The sequence below is a fragment of the Muntiacus reevesi genome, chromosome 17 (genome assembly GCF_963930625.1).
Source record: "Muntiacus reevesi chromosome 17, mMunRee1.1, whole genome shotgun sequence".
Classification (NCBI taxonomy): domain Eukaryota; kingdom Metazoa; phylum Chordata; class Mammalia; order Artiodactyla; family Cervidae; genus Muntiacus; species Muntiacus reevesi.
This window is the reverse complement of record NC_089265.1, coordinates 59028364-59049676: the sequence shown is the minus strand read 5'-3', so window position 1 is coordinate 59049676 and position 21313 is coordinate 59028364. Positions and strand designations below refer to the sequence as shown.

The window sequence follows — 21313 nt, the reverse complement described above, 5'->3', positions numbered from 1 at the left end:
CCTTTCTGACTCTTTGTAGGATAAAGGCTTCGGTCTCCTAGATCTTCCCAGAGTTCCAAAGGGCAGATGCAAAAAGCTATTAATTAGGGAAATAAGGAATCCAGAAACAAAGGAGAAACGATCAGGAAACTAGAGTGCAGTGCTTTAGACTCCCAGCTCCCAGTGCAGGGGGCCTGGGCTCGACCCCTGGTCAGGGAATTGGATCACACGGGCTGCAACTAAAGATTCCATATGCTGCACCTATAAATCCCGCAAGCCGCAACGGAGATCGAAGACCCTGTGTGTAGTAACTAAGACATGGCCCGGCCAAATGAATAAATGTTTAAAAAAGAAAAATTATCTGTAGTGTAGCGATTAAAGCAGGGTCCAGGTTCCTCCTCAGCGGAAGAGCCTTTGTGCTCTTCTGTGGGAACTGAGGCCCCCACCCAGGAGGAGGATGGAGACTTCAGGCTGGACCCAAGATTGCTGGACCACCAACCAATCGGAAAACAGTCACGCACCCTGCAGCCCTCACCCCCAATTTTTCCTATTAAAATATTCTCCCCCAAAACCATTGGGGAGTTTGGGATTTTTGAGCATGAGCACCTTGCTTGGCCCTGCAATAAAACTTTCTCTCTTCCAAACGCCAGTGTTTCCGTACTTTGAGTTGGTTTGGCCTCACCACGCATCGGGCACAAGAACTTGTGTCCAATTACGGTGCCAGACTCAGGCGAGACATTTTACGTCTGTTACCTCCTTTAATCCTAGACAAGGCCCTGTGAGGGAGACGTGCATGTCAATCACTCAGTCATGTCTGACTCTCTGCGACCCCATGGACTGTAGCCCACCAGGCTCCTCTGTCCATGCAATTCTCCAGGCAAGAATACTGGAGAGGGTTGCCATTCCCTTCTGCAGGGGATCTTCCCAAAACAGGGATCAAACCAGGGTCTCCCACATTGCAGACGGACCCAAGGACAAATGGGGATCCAGGATTTGAACCTGGTGCCTCCTCTTCCCCTCCCCGAGCATCAGGATGGGGTCCTCATGGGCTCGAGAGACTGCCCAGGCCTTGGACTTGGGAGGCTCCCTGGGGGCAGTCCTATTTGAGCCAGCCCAGAAAGGTGGAATGAGAGGAGGGGGCATCCTAGGAACCCAGCTGAGGGCCAGCCTTGGCATTACCTGGGCTGACGTGGCTCTAGGTCGAGGGAAGGGGTGTGAGCAAAGACGGGGTGTCTGGGAAAGCCAACACTTTGAGGGGAGCTCAGATGAACCAGTGTGGCTCAAAGGGCCGGTGTGTGGATCAGAGGGGAAGGCTATCAGGAAATGAGCAGGGGCCTCAAAACGCAAGTCTAGCAGAGGGCCTTATCCTGAGGACGGAGGTGATCTGTGAGGCGGGGGTAGGGGGAGCTCTTAAGGGAAATGACAGGGTTAGGGTGGGGGCAGGGTGCGAGGCCTGGGCTGGGGTGGAGGAGAAACAGAGTCAATGAGAAAAAAGGCTGGCCAGGCCTTGCACAGCTTAAGCGAAGGGTCAAGAGCAAGGGCGCCGTGGGGCCAGGAGGCTGGGTCATCTCAGGAGGTGCTCTGCTCGCCCTCGGGGCCCAGGAACCTGGCTCTGGGCAGTGTCAGATGTCTGGAGGAGGCACTAGCTCAGGCCTAATCTCATCAAGAGGAAAAAGGCATTCTTGGCTCTCTCTGTCTCCATCTGTATTTCCTGTGGGCCTGCAGGGAGGCATCTGTGTGGACCAGAAGGACGCAGAGCTGGTGAGAAAGGCAGAGGCGGGAGGGTGCTCGAGGAAAGAGAACCCGGGGACAGGACTGTGTCTCCACACTGGCTGCTGCTCAGCCTCCACTGCTGTTGAAGCCGGGCAGCTGAGGACTGGCTGGTGAGGGAATCGTCCCCAGGCAGCGTCTTTCTGCTTTCCGGCCTGGGCTGTGCCCGTGTGAAAGTGGAAGTGTTAGTAACTCACTCGTGTCTGACTCTGCAACCCCATGAACTGTAGCCCGCCAGGTTCCTCTGTCCATGGAATTCTCCTGGCAAGAATACTGGGGTGGGTTGCCATTGCCTTCTCCAGGGGATCTTCCCTACCTAGGGATCACACCTGGGTCTCCTGCACTGCAGGCAGATGCGTTACCGCTGAACCACATCAGGGAAGTCATGGCTGTGCCCATAGAGAGAACCAAAGGGCTTCCTCTGCCCTTCTACCCTCCTCTCCCACTCCCACCAAGAGCCTCGGTCCCCTCAGCACAGGGGTGAACTAGGCTGCTGGCCTCTGCTACCAGACCCAAGTCAACGTGCCCAATGCACAGTGAGGCCAGATGAACCGAGAAGTCAGAATTTGGAGCAGAGAAAGGTTTCTTACAGGGACAAGCAAGGAGAATGGGTGGGCCTTGCTCAAAAGACCCAAATTGCCTAGTGGTGTTTGGGGGATAGTTTTTATAGGCAACATTTAGGGTGAGGGCTTCAGGGTATGTGACTTTCTTCTGATTGGTTGGTGGTGAGGCAACTGAGTGATGTTCCAGGAATCTTGTGCTCAGCCTAAAAGTTGCTTCATCTAGGTAGGGGGGGCCTTAGTTCCCATAGGAGAGCTCAGAGATATAGTTACGTATATCCCTTAAGGATGAACCAGAACTCTTTATCACCGTGCTGCTGTTTGACTGCGTCTCCTTTGTTTCTGCATTCCCTCACCTCCAAGATTAAAAAGTGTTTGAATCTGCCTGTTGGAGCTAAGGGGAAGTCTAGGAGGCTGCAGGCTTTTGTACCCTAGAGAGTGCTGCCAGAGACATGGGTGAATATATGCCTTTCCTCTCCAGGTTCTTGTGGATCTACAGGGGTTGTTAAGCTTTTCATGTGGCTCATCAGTGTGATGATTACTGAGGGTCAGAACTCTGCACCAGCAGGCTGCTTTGCCCTTTCTGGTTTGGGATTTTTACTCACATCCCCAAAATGTTGGGCCCTCAGCACGTACCCGTCGTGTACTAAATCACATTTTGTTGTTCAGTCGCTCAGTCGCGTCCAACTCTTTGCGACTCCATGGACTGCAGCACGCCAGGCTTCCCTGTCCTTCACCACCTCCTGGAGTTTGCCCAAGTTCATGTCCCTTGAGTCGGTGATGCCATCCAACCATCTCATCCTCTGTCGTCACCTTCTCCTGCTTTTGATCTTTCCCAGCATCAGAGTCTTTTCCAACGAGTCAGTTCTTCTCATCAGGTGAATAGTCTCAATTTTCACATCTGCCAGCCGAGATAAATTCCAGTAAGAATAATTCTGGGAGGCTGGTAGGACTGGCGTCTCCTCTCTCCTTTTGACCTTTCCCGAATTCTTCCAGTTGGTAGTAGTTTGTTAGTTCCACGTTCCTTACCAGGACCTCCTGTTTAAGACAACTCATGCAAGTGGTTACTATGGTACCTAGCCAGTGTGGGCGGTTTCAGTCAGTGGTTCCCCTCACATTCACAGCAAACATCCGCTGGGAACGAAGTGCGCTGGCATTGGTCCACGTACTCTGTGGATTATCTTTTCTAGTTGTCGGGGCAGCCCCATAGGAGAGTGTGGACCCAGGGCTCAACTGGGTTCTGGATTCCAGCTCGTCCATTTACTTGCTGCCTGATTTTGGGCACGTTACTTAACCTGTCTGTGCCCTAGTTTTCTCATCTGTAATAGTGGGGTGATAATAATGTTTCTCTGGGACCCCTTCCAGAGCCCAAGAGTGGGCTCTTGTCTAACACTCAAAAATGAATTGTCCCAGGAAACACGTGTGCTGAGAGAGCAGAAGACTTTATTGGAAAGGGGCCCTAAAGGGAGAGGCGTGGGGTGAGGGGCCCAGGAGAGCCGCTCTGCCACGTGGCTGGCAGGCTCAGGTTTCATGGTAAGGCTTAGCTTCTGGGTTGCCTCTGGGCAGTCATCCTCCTTGTGCCCGTGCTTGGTCTGACTCCAGGTCCTTCCTCGTGTCACGTGCATCTCAGCCAAGATGGAAACCAGGTGTGCAAAGGCTTCTGGGAGGTTGGTAGGATATATTATATTTTGCCCCCCCCCCGGTTTCTGCAGTCTGGAGGTAGCATGTTCCTTGTTGGGCCCTCCTCTTGTGAGATAACAGTATCCTGCCTGGCCAGGGAGGGCAGCTCCAGTCAACGGGTCCCTAACAGCTATACTTACCTGGTGAGGATCAAGTTAGTACCTGGAACATACTTCACATACAGTAAGCAACGTGTCAGCTGTTATTTGTTGTTATGCTTGATTTTACTGGTGAGAAATAGACGTGTTAAGTAGCTGGCCCCAGGTCACACAGGCACAGTGGGCGTGTTCTCTAGTTACCTTGTTCAGTTGGGTACCTGGTAGCCAGGTGTGACTGCTGAGCAATGGACGTGTTGCTGGTGCAACTGAGGAGCCAGTTTTACATTTTAATTCGTTTTAATTGATTTTAACTTTAATTTAGACACCATGTGTGATTACAGACTCCCATGTTGGATAAGAGCTGGTGCCTGGGCCCCTCACTGGATGATCTGACTTAAGTGAGTCTGATGTGCGTTCAAAATTGCAAACCACTGCCCCATGCTCTAGCATCCTGTTAAGATCGCGGCCTCTCATTCCTTCCTGCTCTCAGCCACGTCCCTGAGAAGTACACACAGGGGGAGAACAGTGACTGAACTGCCCCCTTACCCCACACTCAGCCCTCGGACTGGCACAGAATAAGCACTAAGTCAGTAGTGGATGAATCTGCTGATCTATTAAATGATTCCCTGATGCTCAGTGGTAAAGAACCTGCCTGCCAATGCAGGCGACTCAGGTTCCGTCCCTGGGTCGGAAAGATCCCCTGGAGAAGAAGACGGCAACCCATTCCGGTATTTTTCCTGGGAAACCCCATGGGCCGAGGAGCTACCGTCCATGGGGTGGCAGAGAGGGGGAACACAATTGAGTATGCAGGCATGCACGCGTATTCACCTCTCTTCACAGACCTTGGCTTTTTCTGCTTTGAGATGCTCTGTTCTTTGATTCAGTATGACGGGCTCTTTAAGAAGTCGTTCTGGAGCCTTCCGTCTCAGAGGCAAGTTGTCAGAGCCAAGGCTCCTCGTGACTTATGGTAGAATCGTGGCATACGAACAGGACAGAAGTTTTCTGGAGGCCTCCATGGTAGGTGGCAAGCTGACCAACTTTTCCCTGTTTGTCCAAAAGTTTCCTGATTTTAGCACTGAGAGCCCGGCGTCCCAGGAATACCCACCCCACACCCCCACCTGGACAAACCAGACCAACTGGTGTCCCTGCCTCTGAGGGGAGCAACAGGGACTCTACTTGCCTCGAAAGAGGGAAGAAAAGTAAGCCTGTGGGTGAGACCCTGAGGTCCCAGTTCCCTGGATTCTGCCCCACCCACCCCACCGCCATCCCCCATCACTTCAGACCCTGTCACCGGCCCGTTGTAGGCAAAAACAAAGACAGCTGGTGCCAAGAGGTGACAGCTAAGCCAGGGCCTGGCTTCAGATGGACAGAAGTCTTACTGGGAGAAGTAGCTGAGGCCTGTGGGTTCTCCTTTCTGCCTGGTAAGAAGGAGGGCTCCGTGGTCAGGCAGAGACCTGTCCTGACAGCAAAGGGGGCCCTGGCTTCCTGAACCAGATACCTCACCCTGTCCTGGGGCTGAGGGTGGGGGATCTGAGAGGGTGAATTAGAGAGTGAATTAGAAGCTTCCTGTCAAGTTTAGGGTCAAAGCCAGGGTCAAAGTAAACTCTGTGATGGAAAGCTGAAACCGTTTACCTCAGAATGGGGCTTGAACCCATGTGCTGGGATTCCAGCCCAGCCAAAACTCAGTAGATGGGACTTGAACCCAGTCAAAACCCATGGCCTTCCAACTGCGATCACAGGCCTGGTTTCAGAGCCAAATGAAGCTCAGGTTCTTGATGTCTCATCTCAGAAAGAATTCAGCGAGAGACAAACTGATGGGTGAGAAGTGGCTTTTGTTCAGAGAGAAACACACTCCACGGAGTGTGGGCCGTTGCAGAGGATGAGTGCAGCCTCAAGACATGGTGTGGTTAGCTTTTATGGCTGAGTAATTTCATAGGCTGATGAGTGGGAGGATTATTCCAGCTATTTTGGGGAAAGGGTGTGGACGTCCGGGGTTGGGCCCCTGCCCACTTTTTGGTCTTTGATGATTGTCACGGCGCCTCTGGGTGTGTCAGCTGGCTTGCTGACGTGGCAGTGAGAGTATCCTGAGGATCAAGGTTAGGCAGGTTGACTTGTCTGCCGTCTTGGACCCGTTTGGTTCTAATCAGTTTTGTGTGTCCTCGGGCTATGACATTATTTCAAAGGCTGTGCCCTGCCCTCTTCCTTCCTGTTCCATAACTGTCGACCCAGGATTGAAGTCAAGATATGGGACCTATCTATAATTAGTGTTAATTCTCGGTATTGTGTTCATTCTTGGTCTTTGTAGATCACCTTCAACTACAGTTACAATCATCTTTTTTCACTTTGTGAAGCTAAGAAACTTTTTATTCTAATCTCCTTCTATTAACTGTGGCTGAAGTTAAGTGTGATTCATACCTTCCCAGGAGGTGTGTCTGGAGGCAGCTTGATGACCACGAGGTTGGGTTTGAAGGGAAAGAATAAAATGTAATTCCAAATATTAGATGTGGAACACAAGCTCACCAAGGGGACAGTAGTGGCCTGGAACCAGTGGATAACCCTCCCCACCCCTGACGTTCAAAGACCAAATCAGGTAATTTCACTCTCTCCCTGAAGCCGGGATCAGCACCATTAATGAATAATCTGCTATGCTGCTTTGAACCACACCCAGTTTGGGTTCGGTTTCAGCCACCCTGCAGCTAACCCTTGTCCTGCAGTGATTCAGGGCTGGGCTGGGAAGACAGGCCCCTGGGGCCAGGCAGGACAATCTCTGGGTCTCTGTGCCCTATCTGTGTCTCCACCTCTCGCAAAAGTCCCAGAGGAGCAGGAGTTGGGAAGAGCAGCATCTAGACCAGGTTGTGGCTTCTGCTTACCCACTCCTGTGGTCTCCTACTCCTGTGATCTCGGTCAAGTCGCTTCCTCGGCACCGAATGAGGACGACAGGCCTCAGGAGGGTTGTAAGGGCATCGAGCTGTTCCACTGCCAGGCATTAAGAAATAAACTCAGTGGAGACTCCAGTGGTTAGGACCCTGTGCTCCCAATGCAGGGGCTATGGGTTCAGTCCCTGGCCAGGGAACTAAGATCCTGCATGCTGCATGGCTAGCCGAAAAATAAAAAGTTTTTTTTTTTTTTCTAAAAAACCCTCAGTGGGATGTTAAACCCGGTGATGACTAATCTTTTTGCAGGGCAGGGAATTCACAGCCCAAAGAGCCTAACCCGGTGGCCTCTGGCCCGCTCAGCACCCTTGGGATAGCAGCAGCAGCGGGAGCCACCGCCTGCTTTGGGCCCCGGGGGGCTGGCCCGCTCCACCTGAGAAGGCCTGCCATGGCTTTGATGTGGGCCCAGCCGGAGGGGGCCAGGCAGGACAGGATGAGTGACGCGGGGCAGACCCGGCCCAGAGCTGTGCTCTGGGCCCGCCTGTGGGCAGCGGCCTCGCAGTGCCGAGGGCCCACCGTGGTGCTCATTTCCAGGCAAGTGCCTGCTTGTGGGGGAGGTACTCCTGCCTTCTGAATTGCCGCGTCCTGGAGCTCACCCGTGACCTGAATACATGCACGCGGGGGCAGTGCCGGTTGCTCACTCACTGAGTCACACCCAGCCCTGGTGTTAGCCAGGAGTGGGAGGCTATAGAGAAAGCGAAAGTCGCTCAGCCGTGTCCAGCACTTTTCCACCCTATGGACTATACAATCCATGGCATTCTCCAGGCCAGAATACTGGAGTGGGTAGCCTTTCCCTTCTCCAGGGGATCTTCCTAACCCAGGGATCGAACCCAGGTCTCCCACATTGCAGGCGGATTCTTTCCCAGCTGAGCCACAGGGAAGCCCGGTAGCCACCCGAGGTAGGCTGTGCTCCATGACAGATCCCTCTGCTGTGTCTCAGTGGCTCACTCTGCAAGTTTAATTCTCTGTCGCGCTGTGTGTCCACCATGAGTCAGTTGGCAGGAGGTACCGTCTTCACAGAGTGCCTGGGGGACTCAGGATGAGGGAAGCCGCACCATCTGGAACCTGTGGCCTCCTCATCCCTCCATCCGAGGACGAGAGTTCTGGAGGGCCACAGGCAGGTGACATATCACGTCTGCCCACGATCCACTGGCTAGGACGAATGTGTTCAGTCGCGTCCGACTCTTTGCCACCCCATGGACTATAGCCCACCAGGCTCCTCTGGCCGTGGAATTTCCCAGGCAAGAATACTGGAGTGGGTTGCCATTCCCTTCTCCAGGGGATCTTCCTGACCCAAGTTTCTTGCCTCTCCTGCACTGGCAGACGGATTCTTCACCACGGAGCTAGGACTGACTGCAGGGCGGCCGGGATATAAGGGGAGTGGTGCAGTGTCTCGTGAGCTTCAGGGCCACAGACAGATGCCCCTCCCTCCCCGACTGCTGCTCCAGGCCAGGGTGTGGGCAGGAGCTGAGCCTGCTGACTTAGCCTGCAGTGCTGCCCCCAGCCCAGGCCCCAGGCAACTCCTCAGCTGCACTGATTACCTGCGGGCGCCACAGTGGCGGCTGCGAGGCACTGGAGAGGTGGCTGCGTGGTGCTGGAGCAACTTTAAGGTGATACCCCTCGTTCCAGGGCAAAGGAGAAGCCCCAGTAAAACAGTAGGCGCTGGAGCAGCTGTGAGGAGATACCCCACGTCCAAGGGCAAAGGAGAAGCCCCGGCAAGACGGTAGGAGGGGCGAACTCGCGTTCAGAATCAAACCCCATTCCTGCCAGAGACGCTCAGAGGGCTCAAACCAACCTTGTGCGCACCAGCACGCGGGGACCCCACAGGGACCGAGACAGACGGTGTCTGAGCATCTCCTGGGGAGGGATGGGTCGGCGGTTGTCTGCCGCGGGACAGGGGGGCTCTGGGTGCGGCAGACCTGGGTTATGGCATAAGCCCTCTTGGAGGAGGTCGCCATTAACCCCACCATAGAGCCGCCAGGACTTACACAGGACTGGGGGAACAGACCCTTGGAGGGCACGAACAGAACCTTGTGCACCAGGACCCAGGAGGGAGGAGCAGCGACCCCTCAGAGGCTGACCCAGGCTTGCCCGGGAGTGTCCAGGAGTCCCTGGTGGAGGCGTGGGTCGGCGGTGGCCTGCTGCAGGGTGGGGGCACCGAGGGCAGCAGTGGATGCATGGGACCTTTTGAAGGAGGTCACCATTGTCTTCATCACCTGCACCATAGTTTGGCCTCAGTACAAGTAACAGGGAGGGAACACAGCCCCGCCCATCAACAGAAGATTGGATTAAAGATTTACTGAGCATGGCCCCGCCCATCAGAACAAGACCCAGTTTCCCCTTCAGTCAATCTCTCCCATCAGAAAGCTCCCAAAAGCCTCTTATCCTTCTCCATCCCGAGGGCAAACAGAATGAAAACCACAATCACAGAAAACAAACCAACCTGATCACATGGACCACAGCCTTGTCTAACTCAATGAAACTAGGAGCCATGCCATGAGGGCCACCCAAGACAGACGGTCATGGTGAAGAGTTCTGACAAAACGTGGTCCACTGGAGAAGGGAATGGCAAACCATTTCAGCATTCTTGCCTTGAGAACCCCATGAACAGTATGAAAAGCAAAAAGATAGGACACTGAAAGATGAACTCCCCAGGTCGGTAGGTGCCTACATACTACTGGAGATCTGTGGAGAAATAACTCCAAAAAGAATGAAGTGACAGAGCCAAAACAAAAACAACACCCAGTTGTAGATGTGACTGGTGATGGAAGTAAAGTCCGATGCTATAAAGAGCAATATTTCATCAGTTCAGTTCAGTTCAGTCCCTTAGTCTTGTCTGACTCTTTGCGACCCCGCAGACTGCAGCATGCCAGGCTTCCCTGTCCATCACCAAGTCACGGAGCTTGCTCAAACTCATGTCCATCAAGTTGGTGATGCCATCCAACCATCTCATCCTCTGTCATCCCCTTCTCCTCCTACCTTCAATTTTTCTCAGAATCAGGATCTTTTCCAGTGAGTCAGCTCTTCGCATGAGGTGGCCAAAGTACTGGAGTTTCAGCTTCAGCATCAGTCCTTCCAATGAATATTCAGGACTGATCTCCTTTAGGATGGACTGGTTGGATCTCCTTGCAGTCCAAGGAACTCTCAAGAGTCTTCTCCAACACCACAGTTCAAAAACATCAATTCTTCAGCACTCAGCTTTCTTTATAGTCCAACTCTCACATCCATACATGACCACTGGAAAAACCATAGCTTTGACTAGACGGACCTTTGTTGGCAAAGTAATGTCTCTGCTTTTTAATATGCTGTCTAGGTTGGTCATAACTTTTCTTCCAAGGAGCAAGTGTCTTTTAATTTCTGGCTGCAGTCAGATTTTGGAGCCCAAAAAAATTAAGTTTGACACTGTTTCCATTGTTTCCCCATCTATTTCCCATGAGGTGATGGGGCCAGATGCCATGATCTTACTTTTCTGAATGTTGAGTTTTAAGCCAACTTATTCACTCTCCTCTTTCCCTTTCATCAAGAGGCTCTTTAGTTCTTCACTTTCTGCCATAAGGGTGGTGTCATCTGCATATCTGAGGTTATTGGTATTTCTCCCGGCAATCTTGATTCCAGCTCGTGCTTCATCCAGTCCTGTGTTTCTCATGATGTACTCTGCATATAAGTTAAATAAGCAGCGTGACAATATACAGCCTTGACCTACTCCTTTCCCAGTTTGGATCCAGTCTGTTGTTCCATGTCCAATTCTAACTGTTGCTTCCTGACCTGCATACAGATTTCTCAGGAGTCAGGTCAGGTGGTCTGGTATTCCCGTCTCTTTAAGAGTTTTCCACAGCTTGCGGTGATCCACACAGTCAAAGGCTTTGGCATAGCCAATAAAGCAGAAGCAGATGTTTTTCTGGAACTCTCTTGCTTTTTCAATGATCCAGCGGATGTTGGCAATTTGATCTCTGGTTCCTCTGCCTTTTCTAAAAAAAGCTTGAACATCTGGAAGTTCATGGTTCATGTACTGTTGAAGCCTGGCTTGGAGAATTTTGAGCATTACTAGCATGTGAGATGAGTGCAATTGTGCAGTAGTTTGAGCATTCTTTGGCATTGCCTTTCTTTGGGATTGAAGTGAAAACTGACCTTTTCCAGTCCTGTGGCCACTGCTGAGTTGTCCAAATTTGCTGGCATATTGAGTGCAGCACTTCACACCATCATCTTTTAGGATTTGAAATAACTCAACTGGAATTCCATCACCTCCACTAGCTTTCTTCATATTGATGCTTCCTAAGGCCCACCCACTTGACTTCGCATTCTAGGATGTCTGGCTCTGGGTGAGTGATCACACTATCATGATTATCTGGGTTGTAAAGATCTTTCTTGTATACTTCTTCTGTGTATTCTTGCCACTTCTTCTTAATGTCTTCTGCTTCTGTTACGTCTATACTATTTCTGTCCTTTATTGAGCCCATCTTTGCACGAAATGTTCTCTTGGTATCTCTGATTTTCTTGAAGAGATCTCTAGTCTTTCGCATTCTCTTGTTTTCCTCTATTTCTTTGCACTGATCACTGGGGAAGGCTTTCTTATCTCTCCTGCCTATTCTTTGGAACTCTGCATTCAAATGGGTATATCTTTCCTTTTCTCCTTTGCTTTTCACTTCTCTCTTTTCACAGCTATTTGTAAGGCCTCCTCAGACAGCCATTTTGCTTGTTTGCATTTCTTTTTCTTGGAAATGGTCTTGATCCCTGCCTCCTATACAATGTCACGAACCTCCGTCCATAGTTCTTCAGGCACTCTGTCTATCAGATCTAATCCCTTGAATCTATTGATGCTTTTGAACTGTGGTGTTGGAGAAGACTCTTGAGAGTCCCTTGGACTGCAAGGAGATCCAACCAGTACACTCTAAAGGAAATCAGTCCTGAATATTCATTGGAAGGACTGACGCTGAAGCTGAAACTCCAATACTTTGGCCACCTGATGCGAAGAACCGACTCACTGGAAAAGACCCTGATGCTGGGAAAAATTGAAGGTGGGAGGATAAGAGGATGGCAGAAGATGAGATGGTTGGATGGCATCAGACATGAGTTTGAGGAAGCTCCAGGACTTGGTGATGGACAGGGAAGCCTGGCGTGCTGCAGTCCATGGGGTCGCAAAGAGTTGGACATGACTGAGCTACTGTACTGAACTGAAGGGAGACCGTTATCTTTGCTCTTCCTTCCTAGGACAATCTATAGGACTTATTTCTCTCGGGACCCTTGACTCTAAGGAGCCATGTGGCTCCTTAGCAAATGGGGGCATTTGTCTTACAGGCACTGAGCAAATAAATCCCTTTTTGATTTTGTTTCCCTTGCCGAATTGACTGCTAGGAAGCTCAGACACAAATCGCCCAGGCCCGCCTCCTCTGTGCACAGGGTCGGGTAACCCTCATTCATAGCTCTGCGCCTCCTGCGTTCCCTGTGATCTTTTTCCTGCGTTTTCCCTCCTTGCCCATTTCCTCACCATGGCTTTTTCTTTTTATTTCCTTCTATCTGTGTTCTCTCTATTTCTGTAAGGCTTCTCGCATCCTCTCTGGGATCAAATGGGCGTTAATTACTCAGTCCCCGCGTTCTGTGCTGCTCCCTGTAGCTCTGGCAAACGCCATCAGGGTTTCGGGCAAAGCTCCCGAAAGGAGGGTTGAAATGTCTGAGCTTCACAGGACTGACCTGCTGCCATGAGGCTGGTGGGCTCCCCGGTGCTGTAAGGGGTTGGCTCACGTGTCAGGCCCCTGATCACTGTGACCTCCTGAGGTCAACAGTCTGATTTTGTGCCTTTGGACTGAGCACAGAGCAGAGCCTCGGGGGCAGACCACCCAGCTGGGCCCGCGCCAGCCCTGTCTTCACCTCTCGGTCCAGCTTGCCTTCCCCTGGGAAGTGCCTGGGAGCATGGGGTGGGCAAAGCACGGTGCCGGGCATTCCTGGGGCCGCCCCAGGCCTTCCGCTGAGGAACCTGCAAGCTGGTAGAGGTGCCCTGACCCCAAGCTCCAACTCAGAGCAGGGAGGAGAGACAGGAGAATGAGATCTCTGCTGCTCGGTCTGGCTTTGGTGGAGGCCGCCTGGGAGCTGGGGGAGAAAAGAGCCGAGTGCAGACTCCAGGGGCCTGGGAAGAGCAGGCCACGCAGAGGGAAAGACACGGGTGAAGGCCCCGAAGACCGGAGATGCAGGAGGAGGTACCAGGGAGGCTGGGTGGTGGTCTTTATCTGGAAGGTGCCGTTTAGGAGATGAGCAAGAAAGAGGGAATCTTGGAATATGGGGTGGCACCCAGGCTGAGTTTGGCCTCGATCCTATAAAGCCGCAGTGAAGGAAGCATCGAAGGGAGCTCTGAGGTGGGGGCCTGGTGGGAGGAATACAGCCAGGCTTGCCATGCAGAGCAGGCCTTCTGGCTGCATGGGGAGAGAGGGCGGGAGGGCCCAGTGAGTCAACAAGACCAAGAGGAAGGGGTTTGAACTGAGCCTCAGCAGGGCCAAGAGGAGGCCACACGGCCCCGTCGATCTGGCCGCTCATGAGCCCCGGGTCCTCCTACGGGCCATTCATGACATAGCCCTGCTTACCCCTCCAGCCTCTGTTCTCGTTCACATCATCCAGTTTACATGGATACGTGTGTGTGTGTTTATTTTTCTTTTTAGCATCTTGCTAATCTTACATATATAGCATATGTAGTTCTCCAAACATTCCATGTTGACCTCTGTTTCAGGGCCTTTGCTCGGGCTGTTCCATCTGCCTAGGACACCTTTTTCCCAGCTTACCCTGGTCTAGCTAACACGGCCGACTCCTACTCATCCTTCAAATCACAGCTCACGTGTCACTTCCTCTGAGGGCAGCAAGTCCTGCCTGACTGCCACGTACAAACCTCCATTATTACCTATGGTACACTGCGTCCCAACGGCTCAGACTCCCCTAAGGGCCTCACTCATGGGACTCTTCTCTCCTGTAAGGCTGGGCTCAGGCTTGCTCTCTCCAAACCCCCAGTGTCCGGCACAGGGCCTAGTCACGCTGTGATGCTCCGTACATATTGAGTGAACAAATAGAAGGCTGGATGAGGCGTGAGGGGAGGTCAAGATGCCTGGATGATAATAGTGGTAGTAATTATTACTACTGAGCAAGGGATCTTAGTGTATCATCTCATTTAATCTCATGATGCATCTGAGACAGACACTTACTTTATCCCCATTTTATAAATAAGCAAACCGAGACTTCAGAAATTGTTATTTGCCCACCCAACTGGTAAGCTCAGAACTGGAATTGGAACCCCGGGCAGGCTGGCTGCAGAGGATGCGGTGTTAACCCACGTAGCTGGGCTGGGCTGGGTGGGGGGGCTGGGCTCTCGGGTGGGATGCTGAATAAGGAAAGGGGTGGGGTGAGGTCTCCCCAGTGTTTCTGCTTTTTTGTGTTTGCACTCGAGGGAATGCAGAGCACACGGGTCAGTAGTACCTGTAACCGTCTCACCAGGCCCTTCCAGTAGCCGCAGTCCTAGCCTGTTCCCCTGGGTCCCTTTCCCAGCCTGTCACTGTCCTCACGGAGCTGACCGCTGTCCTGCTCACACCCTCCCCTCGAGAGGAGGTGAGGCTCCGTAGGTCCTGTTCTTAGCTGGCGAACCTCACGTCCCTCCTGCCCCACTTGTCTCTCCCAGATGTCATGGCACCCCCAGTACCGGAGCTCCAAGTTCCGCCACGTCTTCGGCAAACCAGCCAGCAAGGAGAACTGCTACGACTCCGTGCCCATCACCCACAGCGTCCAAGACAACCACTTCTGCGCTGTCAACCCCCACTTCATCGCGGTCGTGACTGAGTGTACCGGTGGGGGTGCCTTCCTCGTCATCCCCTTGCACCAGGTGAGGACGCCTGCTAGGCCCGGCCCCACTCAGCTCTCTGGAGGCAGCATAGGACCGGGGGAGGTAGAAGGAGCCTCAGTTTGGATTCCATACGTGGGTTCAGCCCTGCCGTGTGACCAAGAATAAGTCATTTCACCCCTTCAGTCTTGGTGTCTTCATTGGAAAAGCATGCCTCTCCTGGGATTTCAGCTTCTTGCAGTTGTTTAGGACTCCTGTGACCAACCCCCCATCCCACTGCAAATTCATTCATTCCTGAATAACATTAAATGCATTGCCGGGCTCACGAGACTTTGGGGAAGTCTCCAAAGCCAGCTCCTCTCTCCAAGAGAGAAAAGGACCTTGAGGCGAAATCCTAGGAGGAGAGGTAAGCAGCAAGTGAACGGGAAGAGCAGGCTTGTCTTGTGGCGATCGTTGACAGCGGAAGTTAGGATGTATGCAATTGCCGATATCTAACAGACTTTGATCCCCAAAGTGGCAGTTTCATATAGATTAACTTAACAGCAGATCTTTTCAGGATCCTGAGTCTCTGCCTTGAGGCAGCATCTGCGAAGGGACTGGAGGGCTTGGTGGTGCCTCTGGTTTGCAGCGGAAGCAGACAGAAAGTTTCTCCAGAGAAAAGTATCTCAGTGTGAACAGGACTCCCACAGATTAAGATTAGGGAAGTTCATAAGCTGAGAGCTACCAAGCATGTAAGCCCCTATGAGTAACCATCAGCTGAAAAAAAACAACAGACTTGGCGCCCTAAAGAACTTTAGAAATTAAAACCACACATAAAACGGATTCATAGATCAGGTTTTCTGATCCCAATGCACTTGAGTTAGAAATCAATAGCACAAGAGAAATTTTAAATTCTCATTCACTTAGAAGTTTAAAAACACCTTCTAGGGACTTCCCTGGTGGGCCATTGGTTAAGACTCCATGTTTCCACTGCAGGGGACACAGGTTCAATCACTGGTCAGGGAACTAAGATTCCTCATGCCGATCAGCCTGGCTGAAAAAAATAATAAAAACACCTTCCTAAATAACTTCTAGATCAAAGAAGAAATCAAAATGGAAATTTAAAAATACCTGGACATGAGTGAAAATGAAATATACCAGTAAAATTATGGGGATGCAGGGAAGTGGTGCCTCAAGGGAAATTTGCAGCACTAACGTTATATTCGGAGAAGGCCATGGCACCCCGCTCCAGTACTCTCGCCTGGAAAATCCCATGGACGCAGGAGCCTGGTGGGCTGCGGTCCCTGGGGTCACTAAGAGTCGGACACAACTGAAGTGACTTAGCAGTAGCAGCAATGCTTATGTTGGGCTTCCCAGGTAGAGCCTGGGCTTTCCCAGGCGGTGGTAAAGAATCTGCCTGCCAATGCAGGAGTCGCAGGAGACCTGGGTTTGATCCCTGGGTCAGGAAGATTCCCCAGAAGGAGGAAATAGCAGTCCACTCCAGAATTCTTGCCTGGAGAATCCCCTGGACAGAGGAGCCTGGTGGGCTACAGTCCTTGGGGTCGCAAAGAGTCAGACACGACTATAGTAATCGGGCACGCACACGCACAGAATTCAGTACCCATTCATGAGCAAAATTAAAGTTCTTTGCACACTAGGAAAAGGGATCTTCACTAACATAGGAAACAGAATTTTTAAAAAACTTATTTATTTTCGGCTCTGCGGGGTTGCTGGGCACAGGCTCTCCTCCAGTTGCGGTGCTCGGACTCCTCACTGCGGTGGCCTCTCCTGTGGCGGAGCATGGGCTGCAGGGCGCGCAGGCTCCGTGGCTGTGATGCAAGGGCTTGGTTGCCCTGCAGCACGTGGGATCTTCCCAGATCCGGGGTCGAATCCGTACCTCCTGCCTGGGCAGGTGGATTCTCTACCACTGAACCGTGGGGGAAGTAGCGCCCAGCCTCTCCTGTCCCACCCCACCTGCCTCCTGTCTTCTAGGAAGCAGAATTTTTTAAACTTTTTGTTTTGAAAGACTCTCAACCCTACAGAAAAGTTGCAAAAAATAGTTGAATAAATGATTATCCTTCACCAGGATTCACTGGTTGTTAAGATTCTGCCAAATTTACTTTTTGTCGTTTTTTAAATATCTTTCTCTCTGTACGTGTGCATAAACAAATTTTATTTCTGGCCAAGTGTAACCCAGGATCATGCATTATGTTTAGTTGTCAGTTTACTCATTAGATGGCTTAGTTTGCTTCATTTCTCAATACTGGCATTTTAAAGCTGTAAAGCCCAGCTGTTTTGAAGAATGTTGCTAAAATAGAATTTAACCCATTGTTTTCTTGTGATTAGATTCATGTTATACATTTTTGGCAAGAATGTTAAATAAGTGATGTTGTATCCTCAGTTCATTATGTCGTGTGACACATGAGGTCAGTTCGTCCCATTTTTGGTGATATTGGTGATGTTTGATCTCTTTGTTAATATGGTGCAAACATCACTCATGAAAAAGGAGCATCCCTTTAGGGAATTCCCTGGCTGTCCAGTGGTTAGGACTCTGAGCTCTCACTACCGTGGCCCAGGTTTGACCCTCGGTCAGGGAACTAACCCCCTCCCCCCCCAAAAAAAAAGAACATAAAAGGTGCTGGCCTGCGCAGTAAGACTAGAAAAATAAGTTAAAGGTATAAGGATTGAAAAGGAAGAAATAAAACCATATTATTTACGGATGTGATTGTCTACATAGAAAACCAGAAGAGCACAGAGTCAAATTACTAGAAAAATAATAAGTGTTTGGAAGGTGATTGGATGAAAAATGAGAATCCAAGTCAGAGTTGCATTTTTACGTAACGAGAGTGCTTAGAAAAATGTAAATATTTCCAGTGGAGTGAGAAGAGTAAATACCCAGGAATTAATAAGCAAAACTGAATAGGAGAAAATTACAGAGCGTCACTGACAGGCTAATAATGAAGAAGACCTGGGTAAATGGAAATGTGTGCCATGTTCATGAATAATCACTTTTCCCCCCTCCTCCAAATGTCCAGAGCATCCTCCTTTTCACTCTGTATTCTTAGCACACTGCTTTCTTAGGATACGGTGCCCTGAGTACTTTGGATCAGAGTCACTCGTGTCCTTCCGGCAGTACTTCTTAATGTATTTGCAGTGTGGGAGGAGCTGGGGAGAGCCAGTACTTTGCTTCCCCACATATCACCCCGTGAGCACTCACGGTTGGCACTTATCAGTTTTCACTGATTGAACAAATCTGTTCTGTTTCTATACGTTTGCTTTTTAAGAATATCATACAGACGGAACCATGCAGCATGTAGGCCTTCGGGCTTAACTTTCTTCAGTCAGTGAATTCTCTGGAGATCCATCCGGGTTGTACGTATCAGTTGCTTATTCCTTTTTATTGCTGAGTAGTATTCTGTGGTGTGGTTGCAGTTTGTTGAACCCTTGGCTGTTGAAGGCCGTCTGGACTGTTTCCAGTTTGGAGCTGTTAGGACTGAAACTGCTATAAACATTTGTGTACAGGGTTCTGTGTGCACATAAGTAAATTCCATTTTTCTGGGATAAATGCCTAGGAGTGCAATCTCTGGATCATAAAGTAGTTACATGTTCCATTTTATAGGAAACTGCCAAGCTATTTTCACAAATAGTTTTAAAGCATAAGTAAAGTATGACATGGAACATAACTTCTAAAAAGTCCTTTGCTGTTTATCTGAAATTCAAATTTTACCAGGTATCTCTTTTTATTTGTTAAATCTGGCGTCTCGACTCCCAGGTGATGCCAGGCTCTATTCTAGTTCTTTTTTTTTTTTAATCGTTACAAAAAGAATTTTCAAACACAAAGGTAGGGGAAAACAATATCATGAACTCTTCACACCCAGACTCAAGAATTTTGAAGACTTTGTCATGCTTGCTTCATCCTTCCCTTTTTTTTTCCTGAAATATTTTAAAGCAAAGCCCAGACTGTCATTTTACCCCCAGAGTTCAGTTTGCAATTCTATAAAATAAATATTTTCTGTTACTGACAGAATATGACATAACCACAATGCCAGGATCACAGCAATTTCCTATTATGTGAAAAAGCCCTTGATTGCCTCATAAATGCCTCTTTGCTCCTGGTTTGTTTGAATCAGCATCAAGAAGGTCCACGTGTTGCGTTTGGTTGACATTTTCTTTTTTTTTTTTTCTTTCAATTAGCAATAATCGCGCCTCGGATAAACCTCATTGGCTATGATACTGCCACTGCGCAAAGCTAGTTGGTTGACATTTTCTTAAGTAACCACATCCAGCGTGACGGAGCAGGAGGCAGAGGCTGAGAGAGGAAGAGGACCCATGCTGGTCCCACGGTGCGGTGCTTACCTGGGCAGACAGGCCTGCAGGCCCTTTTCTATGTAGTCAGCAGGGACAGGGCTTACGCTGCACCTTCATTAGCCCACTTTATGGGAGGTGTTGTCCCATTATATGCATCAGGATGCCGAGGCTCAGGGAGCTGACTGTCTGAGGGACCCTGATCAGGAAAGGTGTGGACCCAGACCTGGGCGTGGGGCCCCACCCTCATTCAGCCGACCTGCACTCCTGAGTTTTGGCTCTGGTTCACGTCGGTTCCTTGTCAGTTACCAGGGTTTAAGTCCCATCCGGGCACAGAGAATGTCAGTAAAGGTAGAAGGAAGGGACAAGCTGGTGAATTCTTCACTTTCGCGCAGGACTGGAAGATTCCTGGCTTTCCCACCGTGTATGGGATTTATTCTCAGAAGGGCCAGGCTGGCCCATGCAGTGTCAGGTGTCCCGAAGGGAGTGACTCCACAGTCCCTTTCTCTTCCGCCCTGTGCCCCAGGGTGAACCCATGGCAGGGTGGCGCTGGCAGCCTAGGCAACCAAGGGCTGCGCTCAGGGAACAAAGGCTCAGTGGGAAGGTCTGGGACACGCCCGCCCTGCGCCTGGGGGACAGGCCGGGTTGGGCTTTGGACCCTGGCACCAGGCCTCCCGCAGACCCACCTGATCAGGTGGGAGGTGGACTTTGCTGTGAGGTGTGGAGGTCAGGAGGAATGCCAGCAAGGACAGGCAGAGCCCTGGGGTCAAGCCCTGCAGCATCGCTGGGAGTAGGGCAGGCCAGAGGAGGGTATGGGCGTGGGGCCGGAGGGACATGTGGTGAACAGGTGCCTGGGGGCAGGGGAGGGGGGCACTTCACTGCTGTGCCCTTGGAGGCCAGCCAGACCCTGCCTAAGCCTGCGTCATGCCACGTCCCTCCTAGGACCCACCCCCCTCCCACTGCCTGCACACAAAGTCCGGCCTTTCTCACCAGAACTCTTCATCCACATCCCAGCTGACGCTGTAAACCTCAGAGCCCTCCAGAGCACACAGCCGTCCCCTCCATGCTCAGGTTCCCCTTCTAGAAATGTAGAGGTGCAGGGTGTGTGCTAGACTGTTTTACTGTTTTTCTTCGGGGGAGAAAGTCTCTTCCAGTTCTGAGGGTCTGTTCAGCCTGGAAGGGAGCTGGCCTGGGACCAGGGAGGTGGCGTGGGGGGGAGGTGTCCTTCGGGGTCCAAAGGACAGAGCTGGAACCAGAAGTGGAGAGTAAGGGGAGTGGGGAGGCCCCGGGGAAGCTGTACTAGGCTCCGAGTAAGAAGTGTGTGCTCACAGTCTAACAAGGTCTGAAAGTGAAATAAGCCACCTAGCGGGGACGCGGGCTCCCCACCTCTGGAGGTGAGCAGGCAAGGTTACCAGATAGCCTCTGCTGTTCACCACTTCCAGCCCTGGGTGTGGGGTCTATAGTGGACCCTCCCCAGGCTCCTCTGTGCATGTGAGAGGAGGGCTGATGAATGCTGCGTTCCCTAAATCCTCCTGGGAACGTGACTTGCATTTTAGCAGCACGTGTATTCGCAAGACTAGGGAACACGCCTGTCGTCTTTTCCCCTCAGCTGCTTCCTCTGGGCAGCCCTCTGGCTAAGTCTCACCGACTCTAGTTAGGACATGTCTCATCTGTCCACGGTGTCCATCTCTCCATGTGCATCTCTCTATGCAAGGTGACCTGTTCCCTCCTGTCTGGACTTCTCTACCTTCCTACCCATCAGCCTACCTTTCCTCCTGTTTGCTTTAGGATCTCTCTACTTAAAACCTATCTGTGTATGGCCCAGCCTTTCTGACTTGCAGTGCCTTCCTTCATCCTAGTCTGATCAAATTCTTTCTTTAAGGCCCAATTCAAAGGCATCCTCCTCCAGGAAGCCTTCTTTGATTGATCCCCCAGGGCATTTCTTCTGCCTCTGAGCCCTGAGTACACTATATCCTGCCTCCTCCACAGGTTGGCAGCTCCTCGAGGGCATAGATCATGAGTAATTCATCTTCTTCCCCCACTTGCATGGGACATAAGATCTGGCACATAGTCGGTCCTCACTGAAAGGCCTGCATGATGCTGGTGATAACTATGGTGTGAAGATAGCAAGAGGCAGACCATGAGTGAGAGAAAGCATTCCCAGTTCTCACGGCTCTGCCGTGGTTGGAGTGGCTCTGA

At 51.1% G+C, this 21313-nt stretch overlaps 1 protein-coding gene and 1 pseudogene across 3 annotated transcripts in view; one reads left to right on the top strand and one right to left on the bottom strand.

The window, feature by feature from the left end:
- The window catches only part of CORO2A (coronin 2A), a 64943-nt gene that overhangs the window by 25561 nt on the left and 18069 nt on the right, over positions 1 to 21313 (top strand). For all 3 annotated transcript variants that reach the window (XM_065907830.1, XM_065907829.1, XM_065907827.1), the window contains exon 2: positions 14672 to 14872. In XM_065907830.1, coding sequence (XP_065763902.1) covers positions 14672 to 14872 — 201 coding nt within the window. The remainder of the gene's footprint in view (positions 1 to 14671; positions 14873 to 21313) is intronic.
- LOC136148817 (U4 spliceosomal RNA) lies at positions 18980 to 19060 on the bottom strand (annotated as a pseudogene).